General features: G+C 40.5%; 1 protein-coding gene across 2 annotated transcripts in view; it reads left to right on the plus strand.

Moving 5' to 3' along the window:
- TPK1 (thiamin pyrophosphokinase 1) overlaps positions 1-16,003 on the plus strand; it is a 293,711-nt gene that overhangs the window by 226,299 nt on the left and 51,409 nt on the right. For both annotated transcript variants that reach the window (XM_030476888.1, XM_030476881.1), the window contains one exon: positions 3,418-3,529. In XM_030476888.1, the coding sequence (XP_030332748.1) occupies positions 3,418-3,529 (112 nt within the window). The remainder of the gene's footprint in view (positions 1-3,417; positions 3,530-16,003) is intronic.

Below are 16,003 nucleotides of genomic sequence, written 5' to 3' on the forward strand. Positions count from 1 at the left end.
ATGAGTTCCTGGCAATCAGACTTCTATTCGTATCAGTTAGGAGGTGTGACACAGAACAACTATGTCTTTAGGTCTTTCCTCAGCAAAACAAATGTTGGAGTGTGTCTACATTTAACCATTATTGCTTAAGTGCTTTCTTCTAACACAAGATATTAGAATCAAGAGGAAAAGTTTAACCTGTATGGATGAAGTGTTCTTAAAAATACCTTCTGACATTTTCTTCTTATTGCTGAACTTAGAAATTGATCTTATTTCCCAGCATCAGAGACAAAATGAAGAGAAGGAAATCAATGCTGAAGATTGATCAATGTTCTTCAAAACAGACTTAATAAGATAAAAATCAATGCAGCTGTATGATTTGCCATTCTTTTAGCACCAGTATCATTCAAACATAGTAATATTTGATTCTTAAGTTATACGTGAAAATATTATAGTTACCTCCTACAGAGGTGGAAAAAAAACCTTAAGAAGGGCTTTATTTAGTCAAACTTTGAGTTTTGTTTTAATCCTCATTTTGGAACTTTGAGTTCTGCAGAAACTGAAAACAGTTTCATATTTTAAGTGCCAGTATATAATTGTTCCTTTAATCACAGAGACTTAAATAGAACAAATTATTACTTGTATTTGCAAATTACAAGCTCTGATCCTCCCTTCCTCCTGCAAATAGCAGTTCCATCTTGCTTAGTTGAAAGATCTGTACTCAAAAGTTTGAAGATAAGCTTGGGCACCTCATTTCCCCCATGGCAGACTCACAGTGCTTTGAAATTAGAGCATTGCTGAGCAAATGCATTGGCTGATTACTCTTTTTTGGCAAAAATGAATGGGTTAGTTGGGTTTTTTGGTTGGTTGGTTAGGGTTTTTTGCCGATGTTCATTTCCCCTTTCTGTCTCTACTGTCCTCAATAACATTAAGATCCCTTACTGATTTATTTAAGGAAAAGTCTTTAAAAGTGCCTTGTGTAATATCATTGACCCAATCTCTAAACTGTAAGTTTGGCTTAACAGTTGAAAGGGGTTTTTAACAAATAATTGGCATTTTAATATTTAAATTCCTGTTTACTTGCTGCCTTGGGTTTAGCCCTTTGGGCTTCTAGTTTGAAATTTCACAACTGAGGGCTAGAAAATGTCTTTTTAGGGAAGAAAGTCAGGATTCTCACATAATCACTGGCATGTGTGAACTGGGACTTTAGGGAAGTATCAGACATTGAAAGAGTTCTGATAAAATCCTCCATATTAGCAAGCGTCTGCTAATGGCATCTTTTGGTTTAAAGATTTATTTCATGAGCACAGAAAGACAGCTTTCTGCATAAATTTCTACTGAATTAAATCCCTATCTGTAAGCTGGGCTGGAATATTATTGGATGGGAAATGCGAACCCAAAGGTAGGTTTTGAGTTTATATGTCCGAAAATGGAGAGGTTTTGAGTATACCGGTCTTAATCAGGTTCTCTGTCAAGCCAGTTACTTTTACCTCTTTTTCATATTCCTTTACTAATTGATAAATGTAGTGAGTTTGCTCCTCTCCTCAAGCAGCTCTGAGCAGCAATGTGTATATCCATGGGGAACAGAGAGTCCCACCCCTTTGTTCTCTCCATCATCAGTTTCATTATAGATCATATCCCCAATTGCATAACAAGAGACCTTGCACTTGTACCTCTCCTTTCCTCCTCCTTCTGTACTGCGAGAGAGAAGTAACATGGCATATTGCACAGCTAAAAGATTATCAAGCCTGAATTTGTTCCATCTCTGGGTCTGGCAAGCAAGCGTTCACAACCGAGGTAGAAATACATGGCTCATCACCACATGAACCTGGACATCCTGAGAAGGTAGTTGATATTGGATTGGTTTTCCTGTGGCTCTGCAAACAGACAGGCTTAAGCTATGCAATCTGATACTCCCTAATTGACAGCTTTTCCAAGGTTCATTTGTTAACTGAGAGCATGACATGTATTGAAGTTGTTTCTTCATAATGCATTTGGCATTAACAGGAGAAGCTGTCGAACGCCTCAGACAGCAACAGCTCAACAATAAGATATTTCGCCTCCCGTTTTGACTTTCTAACTGGTGGCTTTATATTTGCAAGGGCATTTGGAATGAACATATGAGAGAACAGGGCATAATAAAAAAGCTTAAATACATTTCCCAGAGAAAATTTGTGAAGCAGTATTTTTGCTGCTTGGGACATTTACCTGAGTTATAGAGTTCAACTGTTTGTCATTCTTTTTGCTATAAAACCCAGGCTTCTTGCTTAACAAACTTCTCACTAAATAGTCATTGTGTTTCAGAGACTTATTTTGGTAGATGAATAACTAGGCATATCTGATTTTATTTATAGTGGTGCAGAATTTGTGGGTTAAAGACATGCTCAAGGGTTTAACTTGCCTGTGCATCCAGAAGAGAATAAAATTAAACCCCAACAAAACCTCTGTTTCAAAGAAACCTTCTTCCAGGTGAAGCCCAAGCTTGAGAGAATAAATTACCCATGTAGAAGAGACCAGAGGATGATTCTTCACTGATCTTGTCACTGTTTTGCCTTTGCTGTTTTCCTGTAGCTAGTTTTTATAAAACACTTTCTTAGAACACAAGTTGTGCCAGATCTGTATTGTTCAGCTTTTTCCCCCCCTTTTTTTTTATTCTATAAAAGATTTCCACTCTGCTCTTCCTTGCAACTGTTCCTATGCTGATACCTGGCAACATGTTCACACGTGGTCTATAAGTACTGATTAAGATTGGTCACAAATCCATCATCATGAATAGTTGCTGCTTCTCCTGCACCTCATGAACTCGATAGTTAGAAGATAACTTTAGCTTACATGTACAAAAAATGTGGTTTATGTTTACTTCGTTGTTCTTACTTAGTGTAACCATCTTCCTTTAAATATTGAGGTTAATTTCTCTAGCACCTAGTTAAGTGTCTGCATGTATTCTTCCTTCTGGGAAGAGTATATGCCTGGAGAAACACATGAATTTTTACAGATGTTGTCAAAATAATGAAGGAGTTTCAGTGGTGCTTTGACTAGCATTGTTTAGGAAGTGAAACACAGCTGTTTAGATGAGGGGGAAAAATGGATGACTAGGTTAGGATGCCTTCATTTCACAGGAATAAAGAGCCTAGCTTTGACAGAAGTGCCTCTTCCAAAAATGCCAGGGAAGAATGAGCAAAGCCAGATTCTGCTTAGAAAAGCCTAGACACAAAGCCCTTTTTGAAAGCCCTGAGGTCTGCAGCCTAAGCACACGTCTCTCCTCCCTCTGTAAACATCAGCGACCTGTATTCCTGCAGCCAAATATTCCTGAGCCTTTGTGGGATATTCTGGACGTGTCTCCATCCAAGTGTTTTCTGGTTTATTTGCAAGGTCTGTTGGCAAATGTAGTTTGGGTCCCTGGCGAGCACTGACTCCAGAGGCGCTTCTGTCTTGCAGGGCAAGCACAAGCTGCATGTGGACACTGGACTGGAAGGCGACTGGTGTGGCCTCATCCCCATCGGGAACCCCTGTGAGAGCGTGACCACGACAGGCCTCAAGTGGAACCTCAGTAAGTCAGATGCCTTGGGGATGGTGGGTTTGATGTTATCCTAAAGGCAGCCTCACCAGTGCTGAAGGGCCTTATGTGTTTGAAGGTAGAACATGGCATTGAATCCCTGCCAGGCCATTTTTTATCTAGAAATGAAGGGGGTTTTGGAACAAATGTAGAAGAAATACATTTATACCTGAGATATCACAGGCAGAAACATGTTTTCCATTTGGGAGTCATTGTGCTGTTTAAATAGAACATTTGTTGAGGTCATGATACATTACCATCTTGATACATTGCCCTCCAGGGAGAGGAAGCTGTGAGTGCCTAAACTCCTGGTTATAAGCCATAAAGTTACAACCGACAAATAATAATGTGATACAGATTATTAAAGCTACCTCCCTTCCCCTGAACTGCTTCACTTATATTGTCTGTTTGTCAACTCTGAATGAATAGATCTCTCTCTCATTTTTCAAGTGGGAAAAGGTGCATTTGATCTGGAACAGGGACGTTTATCTTTAGAGAAAGGAGGTTTCTTGACCCCCAAAAATGGAAACAATCTTCATCATCCTGCCTCCTCCTCCCCCACTGAGTCATTCAGAATGTATTTACTAAGAAAAAGAATGAGATATTTTACATACAGATTCATTAACACTTAAGGGAAGCAAAGCAGTAATTGGGAGGCTCTGGTCTTGCAGTCTGATTTAGATGGCCAGACGTTGGAGCCATCCCATGTAGAAAGGGCACGTGGCTCTCACATTTGTAGTGCAGGGCCTTCGTTGGTTAATACCTAATTGGAAGTTGACTCACTGTGCTGGCCAGCAACACGTGTGATAGTCCAGGGAGTGTCTTGTTCCACTGAGGGTTTGAACATGTGCAATTGAGGTGGTAAGCAGTAGTAGCTCACTAATGATAAACGATATAAACATGGCATTAACTCGGGACTTGAGAGACTTGCCAGGTGAACTGCTGTCTGGATTGTAAGAGCTGAATCTTTTGTATAAAGCATATTCTCTTAATTTGATAGAGAGTTAAATATTTTCATTTGCACAGATGGGTACAGTCGACAGGTAAGTACCGAATATTCATCTGCTCATTTCCTGTTGTGCAGTGAACTCTGTGGCCTCTTCCACTGAGGGACTTCTCATTTCTCAGTAAATGTGCTCCCCTCCAGAGTGAGGTGAAAGAAGCTCAAAACAGCCTCCCGTTAACTAAAGGAGCATCTCTGAAGCCTGTGTTGCTTTGTGAAAGGCTACTGCATGGATCAAAATGTGGTAGATGCGGTGAGGTTGCAGACCTTCCTGGTGGTTTTTATTATTAGTTTAAGAAGTTATTTTTCAGACATATGGGGGGGGTTGAGTTTAATGACATAAATCTCATAAGGTTTACAAGATGCTTATTAGAAAGATGGTAGTTTTAAAGGTGATCTGCTCTCACAAATGACCTGGCTTGGTTCCTACTAGGTGATGACTGCCTGATCTGCTGAAGCAAAGGAGAGAAAGGGCTTACTATCTAGTTGCACCAGTGGTAGGGGAAAGCAGTGGGGGGTGCAATGGTTTGGATCTTGGTTTGGGTTAGTATATCAGTTGCTTGGGTGTTTGTGGTTCTAGTTGTGCTGTAATAAACTTCTTCAGGTTACTTAGAGGCATAGCTGGATATGGACCTACAGGGATTTTTATTACACTTAATTTCGTCTTTTTTTTTTTTCCTCTTCTTTTTCTGGGGGACAAAGATGCATTTAATTGACTGTTTCCTACTTGTTTCATGTGAACATGACACCACTATCTCTGCTTCTTACAGTCCCTGTTGCTGTCTGTTTCCAAGAGAAAACCTCAGACCTTGGCAGTGTTTTCCTTAGTGATGTGTGTGCTGCACCCTATTTCAGGCTACAGTTTCAGTATTCATGTTTCTCACAGGTCCTAGTTCCTTTATTTATTTCTCTGCGTTATCATTTTGGATACATGAAAACAAAAATGGTCTGGTCTTCCTTGAAGATGTTTGTGAGAAAACAAGGTCATTACAACCTGAAACTGCTCTCGTGCCCAAGTGACTAAAGCTAATCTTTACTCATCCAAATACAGATTTTTGAATGATGTTATTTTTGAGGTACCGATGAAACAAATTATCATGTAGCTGCATCCCACAAAAAGGAAACCAGTATCTCAAATGCAGTATATGGTTACCTGTGACTTGGTTGGATTTTGGATTATTTCCTCTAACAAATAAGCCTTACATTCAGATAACCTAGGCTTGATATTAGTTTTGATTGTGTTAATGGCTTCTGTGCTGCCTGTAGTTTTGCAGTTACTTCTGAAAATGTCAGTCCTCCTGTAAATTGTGATGGAGAAGCAAAGGCTCACCTGGGAAGAAAAGGGAATAAGAAGATACTGAAGCACTGCATAGAGGTCAGCATTGCTGCTGGTGGCTGACAGTAGCAGAGCTTTACCTGTTCATTTGTTAATGGCACTCTGAGCACACGCCTTCACAAACCTCAATGAATAAGATGGTTTGGTTATAAATTCATTTCCATGTGTATATCATGAAAGAAAATGAATTCTTAAGCCAAACATGACTTGAAAGGCCTTTTACTCCAGTTTGTTACGGAATTAATTGAATATGACCTAACAAGTTTGGTTCTAAAAACTAATTTTTGAGTCCTCAGAATATTTGTGTTAAGTATCTGGGTGCTAAACTAATTCCACAACTTCAATTCTGTCTGAACAGTCAAACGTGATGTGTTTTAGGTGAGAGGGGAGCTCTCATTTTTGCAAACAATCATTTCCAGCAACTCAAAATTCAAATAATGCTGCAGTAGAGGAAAGAGCTGGCTTTGCATCGAGGTTTTTAATGTTTAATACCGATATCTGTCTGAGCATATCTAGATTACTCTGCTGATGGAAATTTGTAAAACCTTCAAGGGGCAGCCACATGTTATCTGTGTCTAATTCACAGGTGCTGGCATGATACTTCATAGCTTCTAAATAGAAAGAGACAAGGATAAGTACCTAAGACAGAAGCTGTATTGGGGTTGAGAGTAGGCTACCAAAGGTCTTATTTCAATGGTTGATTTAGATGAACCTGAAATCTGGGAGTTATTGTGGCAGCAGAGAAACAGTGTTGTCTTGATTGTATTTTTAATATTGCAGAATTCAGTATTTTTGTGCATCTGTGTGGGAGTGCAACGTGTGCATGCTTATCCTATCTTAGTTATTGCCTAGCACTTGGCACAAACAGAACTTTCATTTCTATTCATTCTCATCTTAAGGGTGGAAGAACTTGGGAGGAGAAGGTGGAAAATTGATTAGAAGAAATATTTTTTTTTATCCATACTTGCTACTGTGTAGCACACATTCAGAACACATTATAAACATATTCTTTCCACTCCCAAAGGGATACAGATCTTTTCTCTATTAAAATCTGATTTACAGCACAGAAATCGGATAATGCTTTATCTGATGGGACTCACCTGGCTGCTTACTGATAATAGCCCTCATGTCTAATAAATAAGTAATGAAAAATCCAATAATGCCAGAATTACCCAGCATTCTTCATTAGGGCCTCAGTGGTGGTTTCATGGAAGGTGAATAAGAATGAGGGGAGAAATCAGTTGCACTGCTCATGGAAGAAGAGGTTGGAAGATAATGGTAGACTTTTCCAAGGAATGGTTCCTTCTCTAGGAAATTACTGGAGAAAATAATCCTGCCAACTAATTTACTCTTCATCCTTATGGCCTTTGAGTTGCTGTTTGTCATACCTGTACTGAAAATACCAGCATGTTTATATAAACTATGTGGGTATGTGATTGTGCTTTCCAGATAATTTTCATGCAGATTTGCTTCTTTAGGCAGGGAGTTAAACTGCTGTAAAATGCTACCATTCTGAAGAGTGCCACTGTCATTTCACTTCAAAAGGCAATAGCAATAACAGTGGGAGCAAGACCTTTTCTAACTGTAGCAACAGATCATCTGCTGACTACTAACTTCACAGGTAGATAAACAGGATTCAAAATCTTTTCAATGCTGTTTACATTGTTAGTGGAATTGAAATGTTTGCACTGTTTATTTTTGCTGCTTTGCTTCATTGAGGTTTTGTTGACATGAATGGAACCAAAACATTACAAAACCGGCGTGGTTTTATGTTTTAGGAGAATTCAGAGTCTAAAAGAAGAAAAGAGTAACTCCTTAAAATTAAAGTCAGAGGTAAGGCACTGTTCTGGGAAAGGCTGTAAATGAAGATGGGCAGCTATCTGTGTGCTAGTGAAGCTGTTTGGATAAGCGCTCTAACCTGTTTCATAGCTGAAATAATTTATATGGCACATTTTGCTGCTCCAGTTCATTCTGACCAAGGCAAACTAAGCAGCACGCTCAAGAGTAGTTCTGTTTTCAAGGCTCCACAGCTGGATTCCCCTCTCCTCTGCTTTCGTCTCCTTCCCTCCCTTCTCATGTTCTTCACTGGTACAAGACGCCCAGTCCATCAGCTGGGATCAGTCTTCAGAGCTTCAGTGATGTATTTTTTCCCTTATTCATTACAGCTTTAAGACCCTGGGTAGAGCAGGGTGACAAAAGTGATGCTGCTGCTCCCAAAGCATTAGGTGGCTTTAACTTTTAGGGAGCTATTTGCCTGCAGGAGTGCTTGCTGCCTGCCTTCCAGGGTCACATAATGTATTACAAGGCGAGGCCTGCTGAAATACTTTTCCAATAAAGCAGATGTTGTGATGGTGGCAGCCTGGCATCCCACTGGTTTACTGCAAGTCAGCAAAAGCAACAGTGAAGGCATTGCTTAGCATTGCATGAAATGATTTCGAACCAAAAAGACCATTTGACATACGTTAAAGGACTCTTGAACACAGAGTTCAGTTGTGCTCGGCCCCTAAACCTGTATTTGCATTTCTTCCTGAACAGCAGCTTCAAAACTCAGTCAGCCTTTGTGAAGAGGCTCGAAATGGGGATTTGAGGTCACATGTTCAATCCATTTCCATGTATTTCAGTGAATGTTTGGAATTAGTAAGAGATTTGCTTCCTGCTCTCTCTTAAGCAAGTAGCAGGGTCCTGGCATTCAGTTTGGAAAGGCTGCTTTAAGGTGATAAACAGAGATGCTCTTCCAGATAACACTGTTGGGGCAACATAACTGCTGTAGGGCTCCACTTTCAGAAAGATTCATGTGAGTACCTTAGTTCTGAGCCAGCTCAAACCACTTCCAGGGGTAAGTTTAGCCCAGCTGGATGGCTTTCTTTAATGGGACATGGGGAGTGTATATATGATGCTTTCATACAGCAATAATAGGCAGTAATTACCAAGAAGGGGTAGACTAAAAACATCTCAGAGACTTCTCCAGCACAGCTGTGCACAGAGCGGGTGGCTCTCCGCACCCTAAGTGATACCATCCTGAAATAAACTGGAGACGCTTACTTGTGTCTGGCTACATTGCCGTGGCACATTGCAACTATGGAAACTGATTTCATTATTAATATGGAGCTGAGAGGATTATCAAGAGAGCAAAATGCTGTTCTTCCCTGCATCCTCTATGTTTCTTAAAGTCCCTGCTTCTCCTAATGGAAATGTAACCTGGAGGCATGAGGAAATAGTTGCTCTGCCTCGGCTCAGCTTTGGTGCAGATAATCCTCATCTCTCTGGTGGCAGTAGATTGGTAGGAATACCTAAGTCACACGAAAAATCAAAAGCAACCCACTGCTACTGAAGGATATGAGTTGTACAGATGAAGCACTTTGCTGGGGAAGAGAGAGGTCTGCAGAGAGCCAGAGAGCTACCCATTTGGATTGGTGGGGTCCAAACTCATGCTGTGGATTTCAGTACTGTCTGTGAATTCTCACTGATGAATGTGGGGGCAGAACTTGACCAAGATAGAGACCTCTGAGTTTATACTGAAGACATTTAACCCTAAAGGCATTCTCCCAGTGTCCTGCCCATATGGATACTGGGAAATCATCTCATGTAGACAATGGCAGAGGCAAAGCTTAAGCATAATGGTGTGGTTGAATGAAAGTCAGTGAAAAATTGACCAGCGTACAGATGCTAGTTTGTCATATCCCTTGCAAATATACTTTAATTGTTTTCATATTTAAATGCCCAGAATCAGCCATAATAAATGTAAATGTCACACTGCTGAGAGATTTCCAGAAACAAGAAAGCTCTCTGAGGCATGTGGTGAGTTATTGCCAGTTCCAGCGTCTCCGCAGGCCACAAAAGGGCATGGACCAGTAGGAGGACAAATCCATCACGTCTGGCTTGAGTCTTCCAGAGTTAATGACGTGTTTGTGGTGACTCAGTTAACAAATGGGTGTGCTGTTTAGATTTGGGAAGGGGTGTTCAAGTAGGTAGGTAGGTGCTACTGTTAAGAACTGACTCCTTTCCAATTTGTTTACGGACCTTTTACTACTGTTTATCTTTTAGTATATACTGGAGTATGTGCGATTGATCTCTTCTCCCCAGAAACATAGCACTGAGGGAAATGATTTCCTCTGCAGTGATCTATTCCTGTACCTTAATGGTAAACAGTTGTGGCGATTCCCTCTACATTGTCTCAATTCTTCATTTGCTCTCCCTTTGTAAACACTTTGCACATGTGTCTGTTCTCTCCTGGTTTTTGTTTGTGGAAAAGAGGTGGATTTCCTTGCTGTTATATGAAGTTCTTGAGAGGACAGAAGTCTGGTGGATGTCATCACTGACTTTTGTTATATGCTTCTGAAAAGTTATGTTTATGGCATCCTGATGTGTAATTAATAAGCTGTTAACAAGTGACTGTAGTGGGTGTGCTCTGGAACTGTTCATTTTAGATGTACATACTAATTACAGACCACTTAGCAAATCTGTTGTTTTCACATGCATTGGAAGGTACAAATACCTGAATAGATGAATACATGTCTGGCTGTAGAAGCAGCTGCGGCTTCTTTGGAGCGGTAAATACACAGGGGGAGTCAGAGCTAACAGCAGGAAGAGAGATACAGTGGCAAAACTGGGATGCAAGGAGGTCGTATTTGGGGTTAGAAGCATGTTTTAGAGAGAAAAAAGGAGAGGTAATATCAAAATGTGGGAAGATGTCAATACAGAGATTGAGAAAATGAGAACAGAGGGGTTTTTTAAGTAGGCAGGTGACATCTTCCCTTTTGAAGCACTGAATTGAGACCACATTTCTCAGTGTTGTTATTTCTCGGCTGTTAGTAGTCTCCCTCATTTTCCACTGCTGTCTGGGGATGATAACTGTCCTGGGTTCAGCTTTAACAGTTACTTTTCTCCTCCTTAGTAGCTGGTGCAGTGCTGTGTTTTTGACTTCAGTCTGAGAACAACGCTGATAACACACCGATGATCTTAGTTGTTCCTAAGTAATGCTTGTCCTGATCAAGGGCTTTTCAGTCTCATGCTCTGCCAGTGAGGAGGGGCACGGGAAGCCGGGAGGAAGCAGAGCCAGGACACCTGACCCAAACTGGCCAAAGGGGTATTCCATACCATGGCACGTCATGCCCAGTATAGAAACTGGGGGGAGTTACCCAAAAGGGACCGATCGCTGCTTGGGTCGGGCTGGGTATCAGTTGGCGGGTGGTGAGCAATTGTATCCTCTCCCTTTGTTATTTCCCTTATCATTATCATTATCGGTGGCAGCAGTAGTAGTTTTGTATTATACCTGAGTTACTGGACTGCTCTTGTCTCAACCCATGAGAGTTACTTTCTTTCCATTCTCCTCCCCATCCCTCCGGGAGCAGGGAGGAGGGAATAAGGCAGGAGTGGGCGAGTGGCTGTGTGGTTCTGAGTTACCGGCTGGCTTAAACCACAACAATAACCTACTGTCAGTAAACTGATCAGCTCAAGTGATGCAGGCCTGTCCACAGGATCTCACAGCAAAAGCTGTCCAACAGCAAAAGACAGCATTAGATATTTGATTTGAAAACGAGGAAAACTCTTTACTTGCCATTCAAGACTCTCAAAGTAGGGAAAACCAGAAACAGAGAAATAGAATTAAGCAGTGGTTTTGGATACAATTGTGCTTATCGGTACAGGACACCAATGTCAATCAGTGTCCCAGTGTAACAACAGGAGCTGTGGTTGAAGGTGCAGCTGTGTACAACCTCAGCCTCTCCCACTGCAGAAACTGAGATACATGGGAGAAATAAGGTGAAGTACTGCTGAAAAATGAGATATCCTTGTGGTTCAGGCAGTTGATTATCTTAAGTTTTTACTTTATGCAAGTACTTTAGTTACTTGCTAGTTAGCCATTCATTTCTCTTAGCTTTTGAGCTGAACTCTCAGCACCCTGGCATTCCTGAGAGCTCTGCCTTGGTCCTGTAAAGCACAGGACACTCCAAAATGAAAGCTGTGGTATCATCTTTAAGGTGCCCACTTTTGACATTAATGTGTCTGTATCTTTGGTCTGGAACAGTTAAACAAGTGCAATGGCATTATCGATTCCCTTATAATGAGCAACATAGAAAAGCCTGTGAGGAATTTAATATGCATGCTTTCAATACAGTTTAAATCTGTGCAGTAAATAAGGCATAAAGCACTGTGATGAATTGAGACTCAAAGTGTGTTAGTTAAGAGAATACTATTTAGTGAAATAAATAATAAATGCTGCTTGGTTCATGTGACTGTATAATTAAAGGGTGGAAGTTAAAGAACCTGAATTAAAATTGCAGAGGCAAACTTTAATTCTGGCATCCCATTGCTCTCGAGTCCATGACTTTGAAGCCATAGCATTTCTCAAGAGTCATCTTCCATGTGTATTACATCCAAGTGAATGTGGGTCCATGCTCTGTTAACAGGTAACTGTATGTAGCTTGTCACATTGTATTCATACAAGTCTGGGTCAGTGTGTGGTAGCCAAGATTCCTGTATTAGCTACGTTTTGAAGGTTTTCCTTGTATTTAATAAGAAAAGACTGATAAAACCAATTAAACCTTACAAACAAGTCCAGCTATTTTTTTATATATATATTAAGTGGATGGTGATACATGGCATAAACCAAATAGTAAATCCAAATAAATGGGAATGGAACGGATGTCAAGAGATGTTGCAACCCATATGGCTTTCCTGTGGCATCACTCCTGAAAAACCTAAAAGAATTCCCTCTTTTATAAGCTTTCATCATTGGGCGCTTCTTCATAACAGCTTCTTCAGAAAGTCTCCTCCAATTTTTTTCCCCCTTCTGTGTTCTGCAGATACAGCACGTGATAAATACATTCTCCTGCTGGTAAGCATTAGAACACAGCATTTATAATCTAATTGCCAGTAAGAAATCTCAGAATTGTACATTTAGGTTTCCCAAGCGTAGGGCATAACTCTAATTCACACAAGCACCAGCAGTACCACTGTATCACCACTGATTGGCATGCCACTTAATGGTGCTGTTTATAAGACAATTTTCTAATCAGCTGCATGAACACTCATCAGGAGCTTGTTTCTTGATTTAAAGCAGAGGAGGTGGAGAGAAAGATAGTTTGTTTTCCTTATAAAAACAAACTGGAGAAGAAAGCACCTTAGAGAAATATCAGGGCTTTTTCCATTTTGTGAAGCACTGATACAGTAAAATCAAAGGCAAAACAAACTTATAGGGAGCTTTGGTATCACGAATCTGGATTATGCATTTAAAAGCTCAGTGTAGAGTTAAAAGCTGTGGTGTGAATGAGTCAGTATTTCTCAGGGTATTTTCTTTGTCTGTTTTGAAACTGGATGATGTACAGCTTAAACAGTAACATTCTGGTGTTTAACAGGTGTTATGTTCCCAATCATCATTTAACAATAATGGTATGATTTGCTATTGTAGATGGTCTTTTGGGTCTAGTCAGTTCAAGGTGAAGCATGGTCAGTTTTCCATTTGTTTCACATGTCAGATTGTAGCTTCCATCCAATAAAATCAGCCAACCCTCTCTCCCACTCAAAGGATAATTAATTTTTCCTTGCCTTCTTCCTACCTATTTCATTTTTTATTGTTCTGTAATGGACAGAATAGCTTTAATTTAGAAAAATGTTATCTAAAACACATGTAAACTGGGTCAAGTGTGTCCAGCATGGAAACAATTTATTATATGATTTACAAGGTTTTAACAGGTTGACCTGCACAATTTTTTAATAGCTTTGGTATACAAAAATAAAGTGCCTCTTCCAAATTTATCTCCAAGTAATCACTGTAAAACCCTTGTAAATGTGCCTTGCCATCCTGTGGTTTATATATCCAATGTATGTTGAGGAATTCATGCCCTTTAGAAAACATTAAAGCTTAATACTGAGCTTGTGGAATTAACAGGAGAATTGCACATTGACTTTAATATTAGGTTAATCTGGAGGTGCCTCTGTCCCTTCTTTCACTGAACTAGGGGTAACTTAAGTCCCTGATTCATGAGAAGATTTAGGCATCCATGTATTTTCATACCTATGTCTAGTTCTGTGGAATATAAAGGGATATTCAGTTGGTAAAGTTAAACATGTGCAGAAGTACTTGCTACAATCAAATGCTGCAGTGGGAGATATAACCTTCAAAAATACCTGAAATGGCTTTTCTGTATGTAAAATAAGGTGGTAGTGACTTTAATCTCAGTCTCTGGGGTTAGCTGTCAGTGCTGGTTCCTATTCAAATATCTCTTACACTCACCAATGCTATAAAGCTCCTTTTTTCAGCTCTGCACATTTTTTATGTATTGCTGGTTGGCTGTGGTAATTTACATGAATTCCTCCTGATTTTACTATTGAATGTCTAGACAAGGTATGAAGACATGGTAAGACAAATGACTCTCAAATATTTCTTCCATCTGGCTGCTTTACTTGTAGTTCAACAGATGTGGTTTCCTACCAATTCAGCTGTCAGGTTCATGCATCAAGTAAATTTTTCATATAAGGATTCTGGAAAGAAGGGTTCTGAATCCCTACCAGAATTCTTAAACAATCATAAAGTTTTCATTAAAACAGCCAAAAGCCATAGAATATGGTGCATGTCTGCAGAGTTGTAAGAGAAAAACCATTGTGAATCAACCACAGTGAACTTGAATTATTTTACACTGGGTTTTTATATGGTACTAGACATTTGCCACACTTTGGTAGCTTTGTCTGCCATACATAAAGCAGTATTTTCAATCCACATTAAAACTGTGTATGCAGCCAGTGCAAGGCACACCCTAGGGAACAGGGAAAATTTTCCATATCATGTTATGGGCTGGAATGTATAAAATACTAACATCAACATAAATCTTAGTTGTACTAGAATAATGAAGTGTTGTTCCTTCCTTATTTTAAAGTATGGAGGGTTACTGTGTTTACCTTTTAACATTCCAGCAGCCTTCAAACTGTTCTCGGGCAAGTGCAAATCAACAACTGCTGGCAATACTCTGAAAGGCAATTTTCTGCTGTGAGCTTATGTAGAGACATATATTACTCGTTTGCAATGTACAGTAGCAAAGTTGGTTGGCTCTTCGGAGCTTCTGCGTGCCATTTGCTCTTTGCTGCTGCCTTTTCTTACCCTGGGTGTTTAGGCTGGTGTAGTTCTGCAACAGACCTGGACCATTACAGAGTTGTCTTGGATTTTTGGGAGTTCTTCAGCTGGTAATTAATTTTACATCCCAAATGTCTCCAGCAACCATTGTCATCGGTGAATCTGTAGATTAACCTGTGTTCCTTTTAACGCCCGCACAGTTACTTTAGTGTCTCAGCTAAATGACCTCAGAAGAATTTTACTCTTTGTGAAACTCACTTTTTCCAGTTTATGTCATTCTCCACCTTCCTGGGGTAATCGTAGAAACAACCAGATTGGAAAAAACCTTTAAGAGCATCAAGTCCAACCGTTCCCCAGCACTGGCAAGGCCACCAGTAACCCATGGCACTGAGGGCCTCGTCTACACAGTGTGTGAACACTTCCAGGGACGGTGACTCCAGCACTGCCCTGGGCAGCCTGTTCCAATGCCTGAGCACCCTTTAGGGAAGAAATTTTTCCTAGCATCCAGTGTAAACCTCCCCTGGCACAGCTTGTGGCTGTTTCCTGTTGTCCTGTCACTCCTGGCTCCATCCTCCTGTCAGGTAGTTGTAGAGAGCAATAAGGTCCCCATGAGGCTCTCCAGACTAAACCCCCCAGTTCCCTCAGCCATTCCTGTGTGTTAGTCTTGGGTTGGCACCTGTGTTTCCTGAGTTTTCCTGCCAGTTTTGAGGTCTGCCTCCTCTGATGCCATTTCCAACACATCCTTCAGATGTTACTGACAATGAACACAGTCTTTAAAAAAAACAAACCCCAAAACCAAACACACAAACAAAAAAAAGCCTGATCATCATCATGGCGCAGCACCACTTACTGACTCAGCAGCAGGTAGCACGCCAGGCTGGGGATCCAGCAGCAGGGCTGCAATACATCATTAGCTCTCATTAGTACACTGCCTCTCTTCTCCTCCTGTTTGTCTGGTTAACTCTCTGGGGCAGGGACTGTGTACTATGCTGGGTCTGTACAGTGCACCCTGTCCTGCCTGGTAGTCACATACTACAGGGATAAACATAATTAATTGCTATT

Source organism: Strigops habroptila, chromosome 1, assembly GCF_004027225.2.
Source record: "Strigops habroptila isolate Jane chromosome 1, bStrHab1.2.pri, whole genome shotgun sequence".
In the NCBI taxonomy this organism is placed as follows: Eukaryota; Metazoa; Chordata; class Aves; order Psittaciformes; family Psittacidae; genus Strigops; species Strigops habroptila.